The 13,282-nt window shown below is 42.6% G+C and overlaps 1 protein-coding gene across 1 annotated transcript in view; it reads right to left on the bottom strand.

The window, feature by feature from the left end:
- LOC124798415 (exocyst complex component 2) overlaps nucleotides 1-12,173 on the bottom strand; it is a 129,486-nt gene extending 117,313 nt beyond the window's left edge. The window contains exons 1-3 of the mRNA XM_047261812.1: nucleotides 12,003-12,173; nucleotides 11,111-11,230; nucleotides 8,695-8,847 (exon numbers count right to left, since the gene is read on the bottom strand). Coding sequence (XP_047117768.1) covers nucleotides 8,695-8,847; nucleotides 11,111-11,219 — 262 coding nt within the window. The 5' untranslated portion in view covers nucleotides 11,220-11,230; nucleotides 12,003-12,173. The remainder of the gene's footprint in view (nucleotides 1-8,694; nucleotides 8,848-11,110; nucleotides 11,231-12,002) is intronic.
- Nucleotides 12,174-13,282: the final 1,109 nt, after the last annotated feature.

Genomic DNA, 13,282 nt, shown 5'->3' with positions numbered 1-13,282 from the left:
TCCTAACAGCCACAGCTCCAAGAGGGGTTTGCAGGGCACAGGTTTACTGCATACTGAGTTTAGGACACAGACTCCACCTGACACTCTACTATAGTCACTACGGTTCTTGGTAATATCCCCTATAGCCGCAGAGGGCAGGGGTCCGCATTTCAGGGAACCAGGTTTCCTGAAGAGCAATGCAGAAAGCAGGTGTCAAGCTTAAGAGTTGCTGTAGCAGATCCAGGTGGTGGAAAAAACCACTACGATTCCGCTGGAGGATGACGTTATCGTGAGGTTGGGAAGGCATGAAGTGCGCACGGAGGCAGGTTACGCCTTAGGGTCACCTGCTGCCACCGATTGAGTATTTGTAGCCATTTCTATAGTGGATGAGGCATCAGTGAGATCCAGGTCTGCAGAGGACGCTAAGATCTCCACTGCATCTTCAGATGCAGAATTGATAGGGAGTGGTGGTGGTGTTGGGGCCACCAGAGGGTCCTGTTTCTTAGCAGAGTACTTCTTAGTTTGCTTGCTCTCTCGCTTCTCTTTAGGGGCTTGCTGGGAAGAATTCTCCCAAGCAGCTTCAGGCACGGGAGAAGATCGTGAAGCTCTTCGTCCAGTAGCTTATGGCTCCTTAAGCCACTGGCCAGTGTCCACCATGGCATTGGTGGAGACCTTGGGAGAGAGGACCTCAAGGGACCCCTTCCACATGAGAGGAGCCAGAGGAGGCTGTTGCTTCTCTGACAGGGGGAGAGGGGACCGATGTCCCTTGCATTTGAGGGGGCCTTGTTCCCGAAGTAGGTGCTTTGAGAGTAATGGAGGAACATTTGCCACCTACCACCAAGGTGCTGAATGTATTCAGGTGGCCTGGAGGGCTCGCTGGTTGTGGGACAGAGTGAGGAACCGCTGGCACTTGGGACAGCAATGGTGACATAGCTGCAGCATTTGTCGACATCAACCGAATGGGGTGTAATCTTTCAAATTTACATTTAGCCTCTTTGTAAGTCTGCCGGTCCAGGGTCTTGTACTTCATGATGTTCCGCACCTTTTGGAGTACTGGGCAGTCTGGCGAGCAGGGAGAGTGGTGCTCTCCACAGTTGATGCAAGTGGGAGAAGGCGCTTATGGAGTAGATGGGTGCAGTGGACATCTGCAGTCTCAACATGTGGCGCTGAAAGTGCAGCGGGAAGACACGTGCCCGAACTTCCAACACTTAAAGCACCACATGGGGGAGGGACGTATGGTTTAACGTCTCAGCGTTTCAGGCAATTAATCACCCTCAAACGCCAAGATGAAGGCACCGGTAGCAACCCTGTTGTCTTTTGGTCCCCTGTAAACGCACCAGATGAAATGAAAACCCCACTGTTCTAAATTGGTGCAGGGCTCATCATCAGACTGAAAGAGGAGATCACAATGGAAAATGATCCCCTGGACCATGATGAGGCTTTTATAGGGAGTGACAGAAACGATATCACCCAGCATGTCACAGGCAAGTAACACTTGGGATTGGGCTGGGGAAACTGTCTGATTTAAGACTGCACCGTTTCGCATCTTGGACAGTGTTGTCACTTCTCCAAACTTATCCTGAAGGTGTTCAACGAAAAATTGAGGGTTCATAGGCAGATACGAGTCCCCATCAGTTGTGCTACAGACTAAAAACTGAGACGAATATGGCTCTCTCCATTCTGTAGCCCTATGTTCCTCCCATGGTGTAGCGAGGGAGGGAAACAATTTAGGGTCATACCTGTCGGCATTGTATTTGATCTTGCCCTTTTTAGAGACTACTGGTGCCGTACGGTCACCAGCAAGAGATGACTTAGTCCACTTCATTGTGGGTCATTCGCCCTGATGCCATCCACTCCAATCATGGGCTCTCCCCATGGATGCCACCCAGCCACAGCAAAGGCCAACTGGCACGATGGCCACTGCTGGGAGTCCTGATAACCCAGGAATACAGGCATCTACTCCTTCACATATGTGGGGAGTTTACAGCTCAGGCATCAGCAGTGTGATCTCTGTGTTGTCAGGGGGCTACCACCAAATAGGTACATGACGGCCCCACCACAATGGCCAGGCTACCGTGCTGGATATTGGGCACAGAGAAATCCAATATCGTCATGGGGTCGAAAGAGGACAGGAGACAACAGAAGAAGGTGACATACCCTGGAAAGTGTCCTCACCCAAATGGTTGAATCACAGGTAGAGATGCAAAGCCATGACAAGAGATTCAGGAGTTCGAATCTTACAGCACTATGGATAGCTCATGCACCACGTAAGGCGTCCTTCCCCATATGGCCTGCACTTCTGTAGAATTTCAAAAGCGGCAGGTCAAACCATAGAATGGGACCTGAACTCGTAGGGCTGAAAAGTGAGAGACTCCTTTTAGTTGCCTCTTTCGACAGGCAGGAATACCTCGGGCCTATTCTAACCCCTGGACCCGCAGGGGGGAGTCAGTCATGAAAGAGTAGCAGTAGTTGAGAAGGGAGTATGACAGTAGTATAGTCTATTCGTAATGTTATTCAATCTGCACACTGAGCAAGCAGTAAAGGAAACCAACAAAAAATTTGAAGATGAAATTGAAGTTCAAGGAGAAGAAATATAAATTACAAGGACTGTCCCAGCAGCTACAAAACGGACAAAGAAAACACAAAAATGTAGGGGAAAACATCTTTATTTCTCCACATAGTTTCATTTCAGCTCAATATACTTTTCCCATCAATGTTGAATAGCTTTGATACCCTATGTATAGTGACAAACACTGAGCTCCACAAAAAAGCTCTCAGCTGCAGACTCCACCAATTCATATTTGGCAAATCTTTTACCACCAAGCCATTCATTTCTTAAAGCCTGGTAACAGAATATAATCAGAGGGGATAAATCTGGAGAATAAAGTGCATTACGAAGCAATTTGAACTTTAAATCACTGATTTTCGCTATGGCAATAATAGGTTTGTGAACTGCTGCATTGTCGCGATAAAAATAACTTGCTTTTATGCAATTGCTTGATTTTATCAGTCAAATGCTGCAGTAAGTTCAGAAAATACTGCAATAAGTTCAGAAAATACTGCAATAAGTTCAGAAAATGCTGCAATAAGTTCAGAAAATACTGCAATAAGTTCAGAAAATACTGCAATAAGTTCAGAAAATACTGCAATAAGTTCAGAAAATACTGCAATAAGTTCAGAAAATACTGCAATAAGTTCAGAAAATACTGCAATAAGTTCAGAAAATACTGCAATAAGTTCAGAAAATACTGCAATAAGTTCAGAAAATACTGCAATAAGTTCAGAAAATACTGCAATAAGTTCAGAAAATACTGCAATAAGTTCAGAAAATACTCACCATTGATTGTTTTTCATTTCTGAAGATAATCAATGAAAATTACCCCATGCACAACCCAAAAAATGAAACCATAACCTTGCCAGCAGATGGAATTCTCTCTGCCTTCTTTGGAGCCAATTTTACCTTTTCAATCCAGTGTTCTGACTGTTCCTTCATATCAGGTGTGATGTGATGGACCCATATTCCATCCATGGTTATGAATCGACACAAAATGTGTTTTTATTGCAGTGAAACATTCCCAAACACACAACTGCAACATCCCCCTGACACCACTTCTGTTCTATTGTCCAAACCCAGGACTCAACTTGCACACAATTTTCTGTCCACAATTATGAAAAGGATAGATTGCTAGTCACCATAAAGATGACAGACTGAGTTGCAGACAGACACAATGAAAAGACTATTACAACAGCACTCTTGGCCAAACCCTTCTTCAGAAAAAGAAAGGAAAACACACACACACACACACACACACACACACACACACACACACACACACACACACACACACACACACACACAAGCAGGCACACCTCACACACTCAGCAGTACTATCTTCGGCCGCTTTGGGCAGACTGCAACTGTTGTATCGAACAAAAGCAACAATATGGAGTGGGGCACAAAAGGGGAGGAATAGCTAGGTACATGGGGGGAGGGAAGATGGGCGGACGCATTGGCAGAGATGAGCACACAATCAGGGTGAAAGGAGCAAATAGGGTAGTAGTGATAGGACAGAGGGGGCTGAAACTGTTCAGCGGAGGGCATGGGGACAGTAGGTAACCATAGGTTGATGCTGGGTTAATTTCACGAGTATAGAATGCGTTCTTAGAATAACTCCCATCTGTGCAATTCAGAAAAGTTGACAGGGGAAGTGAGGATCCGGGTGGGTCATGTAGTGAAGCAGTCATAGAAATCACGCATTTTACATTCAGCTGTGTGTTTGGCTCTGCTCTTGGCCACAGTTTGGTAGCGGCTGTTCATCCTGGTAGACAGCTTGTTGGTAGTCATACCAATATAAAAAGCAGCTACATCATATACCAATGACTGCAGTGGAGCTGGTATATGATGTAGCTGCTTTCACAGGTGATCTGGTCTCTGATGGGGTAGGATAAGCCTTTCACAGAACTGGAATAGGAAGTGCTGGGTGGGTGGATTGGGTTGGTCTCGCACCTGGGCCTTCCACAGAGATATGATTCCTGTGGCAAGGGGCTGGGTTTGGGACTGGCATAGGGATGAACTAGGATGTTGTGGAGGTTGGATGAGTGACAGAACACCACTTTAGGAGGGGTGGGAAAAATCTTGGGTAGACAGATAATCAAAGCCCTGTGGAAGGAGGTGGTTCAGTTGTCCCAGTCCAGCATGATATGAAGTGACAAAGGTGGTGTAGCGATGCAAGGGGCACCAAATTTGTTATAAAAGTGTGAATTTATGTGCGGCTTTTACAATGAAACAAGTTATCACTTGCAGTGCAAAAGTGCACGTGAATAGTTCGCTAACCTGTGTGGTGAATTTTATTTTGTGATCTTGACCCAAATAGAGAGTAAACCCAGTTTCATTTAAACTTTACGTGTGATAGATACATCACGTTATTACAAGAGAGTCGTTTAGCTCATTAGGCAAAACTGAAAACTGCGTGCTCGATTTGAAATACATTACACACCAGTGCATGATTGAGCTGTCCAGTAAATTGCGTACAATAGTTGCAAATGCGTTTGGACTTAATGCACGAAGTTGGAAATTAATTTTGAGACAAGTTCTGATTTTGACAAAAAATGAACTGAAAGATTATTCAAAACATCGAGGTCCAGTTTTAATTGAGACACGTATCACTTTGTTGATTACATTGCCTAGCAACACTATAAAGCAGCTTAATTAATTCATTAGAATGATTTGTGACATACTAAGGCCCACTACAGACAAAATGTTACACTAAGTTTGTTGAGAGTATGGAAGTGTTTTTCTTTGCTTAAATGCCAATAAACCGGCAGTTTCAAAAGTTAAATTATTATTGATTATCTTACACCACTACAGAACTTGCTGTATTGTCTCTCTTCACAAGAGGTCTCAAGAAGCCGGGATAAACAAGAAGAAGAAAAAGACTAAAGAAGAGGCATCGGTATAGTGACATTCCTTTGTAGCTGGTTCTTGGATGTGGTGGGAGGATTGGGAGTGTGTGGGGATGCAACATGGGAAGTATGTTTGCCGCACAGGTCTGGGAAATAGTGTCCATCTGCGTAGGCCTTAGTGAGAACTTCAGCACACTGGGCAAGGGCTTTCCTCTCACTGCAGATACACCATCCCCATGTGGCAAGGCTGTATGGGAAGGATATTCTGGTGTGGAAGGGTGGCAGCTGTTGAAATGCCAGTGCTGTTGGTTGGTTTAATGTGGACAGAGGTGTGGATAGAGCCATCAGAGAGGAGGAGGCCAACACCCAGGACTGTGGCACAACGGATTCAGGAGGTTGGCATAGGAGGGTGCCATGTGGATGCCCACGGCTGTGCTGCATATCTGTTTGCATACCTTCCCTCCAAAGGAGTAGTAGTTGTGTGTTAGAATGAAATTAGATGTATGGGAAATGGAGTAGAGGGTATGGAGCCTGAAGGAAATTGGGAGAGGTAGTGCTCAACAGGTTCCTCCTACTTCTCCTGCTGCTCGTATCATATCCACTGTTACTTCGTCCCAACCTGGTGCCTTGCCCCCTTTCATCCTCTTTATGGCTTCTTCCACTTCATTCCAAGTTAGATCATCAATTTCCCCACTATTATAATCGTCTGCTGCCTTAGGAAGTAACAGTGGATATGATACGAGCAGCAGGAGAAGTAGGAACCCAGTGGCTATACAGAGTGCTGAGGGTGGTGTGGAAGGAGAACAGAATTCCTGAGGATTGGAAGAAAGGAATTATAGTCCTGATCTTCAAGAAAGGGGATAAAAGGAGATGTGAGAACTACAGAGGAATCACCCTGCTATGCCACTGTGGAAAAATCTATGAAAAGATGCTGGAGAAGAGAATAAGAAGCAGTATTGAAAGTAGACTGCAAGAGGAGCAGTACGGTTTCAGACCGGGAAGATCAACAACGGACCTCATATTTGCGGTAAGGCAACTGCAGGAAAGGCACTATGAGTACGGGAAGGACTTAATCATGGCCTTTTTGGATATTGAGAAGGCGTATGATAGTATCTGTAGGGACAAGCTCTGGGATGTGCTGAACGCAAAAGGGATAGATGAAGAGATTACACGAAAAGTCAGAAAAATGTATGAGGGAAGTGAGAGTTGTGTGAAAGTGGGGAGGGAACGTACTGCATGGTTCAAGCTGGAAAATGGGCTGCGACAGGGAAGTGCACTTTCGCCTTTATTGTTTATTATTGTTATGGATGAAATCCTACAGCAAGTATCAGATGCAATTGGAGATCATAAAATGAAAGCAGTGCTTTTTGCCGATGACCTGATGTTATGGGGAAATTGCGAGAAGGAGGTGCAAGAGCAGTTAGATGTATGGGAGGCAACGGCAGCACAATATGGAATGCATTTCTCTGCAAAGAAAAGTGAAATAATCGTCACAACAAGGAAGAAGAATAGGCCAAATGTGGATATAACTTGTGGAGGGGAAAAACTACAAGTGGTAGAGAACTTCAAGTACCTGGGAAGCGTGATTGAAAGTAAGGGGGGAAACGCAATGGAAATAAATGAAAGATGCAGAAAAGCAGGGCAGTTCTACAAATGCATTAGGGGGCTTATTTGGAGCAAGGAGGTGCCACAGAAATCCAAGGGAATTATATACCGAACCTACTTTGTCCCCATATTGACATACGGAAGTGAGACATGGGTAATGCACAAAAGCGACAAAAGTAGAATACAGGCTAGTGAAATGAAGTTCCAGAGGAGCAGGTTGGGTGTAACAAGACGAGACAGATTGCGAAATTTGTATGTGAGGGAAAGACTAAAGGAGGAACCAGTACAGGACAGGATAGAAAAATCAAGACTGCAGTGGTATGGACACATGAAGAGAATGGATGAGGGAAGAATTCCAAAGAGGATGTTCGATCTGCAACTGGAGGGGAAGAGGCCCAGAGGAAGACCAAGAGATAGATGGGTGAAGGGAGTGAAGGAGTGTGTGATGAGAAGAGGAGAGAACTGGACGAAGGTGGAAGAGGGGGAATGGTGGAAAGACAGAACACGGTGGAGAGGCTTGTGTTCCCGACAGACCCAGCCAGTGGCTGGAAACTGTCCAAGATGATGATGATGATGATGAGTGCTCAACAGGGGCAAGAGCATGGGCGTGAGGGATGTTGGTGTATAGGGAAGTGGTGTCAACAGTGATGAGTAGCGATCCAGCATGTAAAGGGATGGGAACTGGTGAAAGAAGTGGTTGGTATCTTTGATGTGGGCTGCTAGATTTTGGGCAATTGGGGGAGGTGTTGGGCAATGAGGGCCAAAATTCTTTCAGCGGGACACAATAACCAGCTGCGAAGGGGCAGCTAGGACCCAAGCCTTTAAGCACGGATCGGAGGTTATGGTGGACTTCTGGGATGGGATCACTCTGGCAGAGTTTATAAGTGGAGGAGTACGACAATTGACAGAGGCCTTCTGCCAGGTAGTCATTGCGATTTACAACGACTATGTTGGAACCTCTGTCTACAGGTAAAATGATTACATGAGGATCTGCTTTGAGGCTGTGCATGGTTGTCCTTTTTCTACTGAAAGGCTGGTGCTCCAAGGAAGGGACTTGGAGATGGATGGTGAGGCCAGGTTGGAGGTAAAGTGGTGGTTAGGTGGATCACATCCCTGTGAAAGAGCCAGATGCAAGACCTGGCCCATCCACAACTTCCTACTTCAGTCCTGTCACAGGGGATGAATGGCCTCCACCAAACCATGGCCAAGAGCAAAGTGGACCACCCTGGGGCACAACATGCAGCTGAACACAACATGCTTGACTTCAATGTCTTTTTCACAATCCACCCCATTGTATCCTCCCTTCCACCACCAGCTTTTCTGAACTGTGCAAATAATAAATAATATAGTGTTTGTTACATGTTAAAACATCATAAAGAAGAGAAGAGACTAGATGGAAACAATTTCCTGAGTGAATTGTTAGTTACAAAATATGGTTTTTCTGTCAGAGTACAATATAAATAAGTCCCAGTGTGTCACTGACATAAATGACACTTATTTTACATCAGCAATAGCAACTGAGAAAATGGAAAGATAAAAACTAAAATTATTACAATGAAGAGGTTTCATAATTGCTTTGTAAGCAATACCTGAAAGAATTTAAAAGCTCTTGGAAGGATATAGACAATACACAAGACACTGTAAGGAGCAAGTGCCTTAACAAAAACAAACACAATACACAATACTCAGCACTTCATGCACACATACCTCTAAATTGCACAGTAGATGTTCCTCTTCCACCAGATCGGGTGGTAACAATAATGTCTCCACGACCTTTTCCTGGTCCAGATCGTGCAATGATTTTGTTGGGTGACTTCCATTCGGCAGACAGTTGGCAGTCGCATCCACATATTGTAAGACCTTTAAAAGTATTTCAAATGTAACTAGATGACTACATGCATAAAAAACTCAATAAAAACCTCCAGACGCAATTAGAAAGATTACGAAATTGTGTACAACCATACAAGTAAACCTAAAGAAAAGAGTTCATGTAAACATAGGTCCGCAAATGTTTGGTTACAGAGTTACGGCTAATAAAAGATTTTGCCTGAAATTTAACTTCGCTAATTTGAAGCCATCACAAAACGGTACGAGATTAAAGAAAAGCATGATTTCAATTTACTTTGTTGTTATTGGTCTGGCGAATCTAATAAAATATGTCCCAGACGTGTATCTGCAGTAGTTTTCCAAAACATACAGAGAAGCAAAGATTATTATACAAGTAAATTTGTTTACTTTCCATTAAGAATGTGGAGATGTTTAGGTCATGGTTAGCGACCATTAGTGAGTTGTTTCTGTCACTTCCTAACCTTGAAATGAGTTAGTTTTCTCCACTGTTCAGTGAAAGAACATAATAACAACAGTGTATTTAAGTGAAACCACATAGTAACTGTTGTAGTTTGTCGATTGTTTGTGAAAGAGGGATGCCTTTCACATTTACGAGAGGAATACGCCGATGTGGTGTTTATTTATGACAATGTAATGGTAATGCTATGGCTGCAGTTAACAGACAACCTTGTGAAACTGAAACGAGCTACAGAATCTTTTCGTACACATGCAGTTAAATACGCTGAACTTGGTGAAGACATTTTTGAACATTTATTGTGAATGTATTGTGAAACTGTATGTACAGTGTACAACTTCCTTAACAATGAGCTTTGTTTTTTCCAGTTTAACATGAATTTACATGTGCTATGATATTAATAAAAGCAGAACACCTGACACATTCATACAGTTTTAGTTAACGTTATTACCATCATGTTTCCAAAATTAAATTCTCTACAACTTCTGTTGGAAACTTTTTACAATTGTCTGGAATTTAAAAAACAAATTGGGCCAAGTAGTTAATAAATTAAAAAAAATTTTACGAAATTATTTCTTTGGTTTTCTAGATGTCCTGGGAAACTACTGCAGATTCATGTCTGGGGCATGTTTTATTAGATTCACCAGATCAATAACAACAAAATAAAAGGAATTTGTGCTTTACTATAACCTTGTATAGTTCTCTGATGGGTTCATATTAGTGAAGTTGCTGAATTTCAGGAAAAATCTTTCATTAGCCCTAACTCCATAACTAAACATGTGCAGACCTATGTTTAGATAAACTTTTTTCTTTCGATTTTCTTGTAGAATAACAAAATATTTGCATATCTTCGTGAATCACCGTGTGTGTGTGTGTGTGTGTGTGTGTGTGTGTGTGTGTCTATATATTCAGCCTGAAAGCCATTACAGAGATAGTGACATTAAAGATAAAGAAGCAGAACAAGACAAGGCTTACAGCATGAGTTTACAGGTGAAGGGGGGAACGTATGGTTTTTTTGAATAAACAGTGCTATGAAGAAAGATATTTGAGTGATAAGCACACTAATGTTTGGCTTTGTTGGCTAAACTATTTTCTAGGAAAACCTAAACACTGTAACAAACTCACTCATATCACAGCCTACACACTGACAGTGAGACCTTCTAACTCAGCAAATCTGATAGACTGTCTCTGCCTTATTTATGTTGTTTCACACCTGGCTGGAAATGGAAATCTGACAACAAAAAATACATATATAACCCACTAACTAAACCTGACAAGCTGTATCAGCCATATTTATGCAGTCTAGCACCTGGCTGGAAATCAAAAGCCGACATCATCAAAAATACATACAAATCCCACTCACTAATACCCTGAGAGGGTAAGTTTACACCAAGTTAGCTGTTTATCAGTTGTTGCTCAGTTATGTATTTATTCTTATCTTGGGGTTGGAGCGTGATACTGTCCTCTCTCAAAACCTTGGTTGTGGTAGCTCGCTGACCCCCAACATATCATGAGATATACATTCACTCCATACATAACACACTTTTATTTATAAAGAATTAGAACTATCAAAGTAACGATGTGTAATACATAACTAACATGTCCCCAACAAGTATTTTGATGTACATTGTTTACAAAAACTATGATAAATGGTAGGGAGATCCACTGCTTAACTCTTACCATACATTTTGAAAATATTATCACAATGCTTTAGTTACACCTTTTTGCTCTTATGCTAGGGAGTACCATCTACACAAAGTAGCCAATTAATGATTGTGTTACCATTCTACAACAATAATGATACAGAATATCGTCACTCACCAATGAGATCTGTGGGACTAGTTCCAAGAAATTCTCCTCTCAGTGTCACTCTCGTCCCTGGAGGTCCTTCTTTGGGAGAAATTCCGGTTACAATCGGAGGAGGAGCCATGTTTGATAAAGCTGTAAAATAAACCGACCTGTCACAAATTCTGTCTGAGATATTTTTCATAAAAGATCTGAAAATCATAATAGACACACTGCACCATTACAACCTCTTATAAATAAGATCTAACTTCAATTATTGATTCGAATTAAACGCTACCATAGAGAACCACAGCAACATCCACTAAAAACGAAATAAGTGAGGCTGTCATACGGAGGCTACTAAGTCTGCAAATTCAATATACAATCAATTTGTTTACATTCGTGTACCCACACTGGTTCTCAAACTTCTAGGTTGGTTGGTTGGTTGTTTCGGGGAAGGAGACCAGACAGCGAGGTCATCGGATTAGGAAAGGACGGGGAAGGAAGTCGGCCGTGCCCTTTGAAAGGAACCATCCCGGCATTTGCCTGGAGCGATTTAGGGAAATCACGTAAAACCTAAATCAGGATGGCCGGACGCGGGATTGAACCGTCGTCCTCCCGATGGCGAGTCCAGTGTCTAACCACTGCGCCAAACTTCTACTAATAGAAAAATATCGCGGATGTATTCAGCTTCGTTCCACAGGAACGCATTCCTGAATATTAGGCCTTACTCCCGGTGACAAGTTCCGCCCCTTTCTCAACTGGAAGTGTACTACTTAATCATGAATCGTATGAATATATTCATTCACGACGAGAAAATAATTTACTGTGACGTACATGGTGTTCATAAAAACAATAATAAACTTGCAGAAAGAACAATAAACTGTTTAAAAACAAAAAAATTAAATTTTTGACAGATAAACTTAACCTAGTTCAGCTGCTGTGATCGCAGCAAAGCAGACTATGGACTCCTTACAGTCATTAACAATAACTAAACTCGCTCTCAAAGATCAACATCACTATCATATATTTTACGCAGTCCTTCTAATTTTTTCCTACATAACATCCACACAGTCCTACTCCCACACTCCATGCTTAAACAACACAATAATCACATAGCGAGATTGTCGCTAATCAGTGTCGCCAACAGTATGGGTTTTCTGTTTTCCTCAGGTTTGTCGGGTTGTATCTTTGAAACTCCAGGAATCAAGTTTTCCTCAGTTCACCAGTAACAATCAGCACAGGCTAATCACACCTTTATCTGAAACCTATATTCATATTAAATACGATAAACATTCAGAAGAGGAAAATAGTACAAGCCCGAGAACTAACGTATTAAGTGAAAGGATTCGTTTTATACTTCAGGTGGTGCTCTAATCTGAATACCTGTATTGTCATATTTACGCCTGATTTCACTGAAGGCTTCTTTGTCGAGCAATTCTTGCCCTTTAAAATTTTTGACGTACACACACTTATTTCCTCACCAAGTCTGATCTCTGGCTTTTTTTGCTTCTAATGTCGCAAGCCTTGATGTTCCTCATGTAGGCAGTCAATCCTTCATTCTGTAAAAGTAGGCCGTGCGGTTAAAGGCGCTGCAGTCTGGAACCGCAAGACCGCTACGGTCGCAGGTTCGAATCCTGCCTCGGGCATGGATGTTTGTGATGTCCTTAGGTTAGTTAGATTTAACTAGTTCTAAGTTCTAGGGGACTAATGACCTCAGAAGTTGAGTCCCATAGTGCTCAGAGCCATTTGAACCATTTGTAAAAGTAACAATACCACATCTCGTGGCCCCATTTACACCGAAAGCCTTCTTTACACCGAAGTGATCACAAGCGAATATGAGCGAATGCGCATTCGCGTGAGCGATGCGCAAGTATTCGCTAGTGTGTGCCATCCATACCTGTGCCTTCCAATAGGCATTTACACTGGAGAAAACAGAAGAAAAACACGAGATCACAGAGCAGCCGACATGTTGATTTCAGAGTTTGCCAGGTTTTTGTGTTAGTGTTTGCATATTACGAAAATACACAGTTTTAATGATAAATCGCATTAAAGATCTCTCCAGACCGCTCATTTTTAGTATGATTATATTATTTGCAGGGAATTATCAACTTTTTAGCCCAACACATTGAAAAATAATCAGCGGCCTTAATTTAAAGTTATTTGTTCACTGTCCAACCTTGAGGTCGCTGTGAAAGATTTTTAACA

This window comes from Schistocerca piceifrons, chromosome 5 (genome assembly GCF_021461385.2).
Source record: "Schistocerca piceifrons isolate TAMUIC-IGC-003096 chromosome 5, iqSchPice1.1, whole genome shotgun sequence".
Lineage (NCBI taxonomy): Eukaryota > Metazoa > Arthropoda > Insecta > Orthoptera > Acrididae > Schistocerca > Schistocerca piceifrons.
This window is presented reverse-complemented; position numbering and strand designations above follow the sequence as displayed.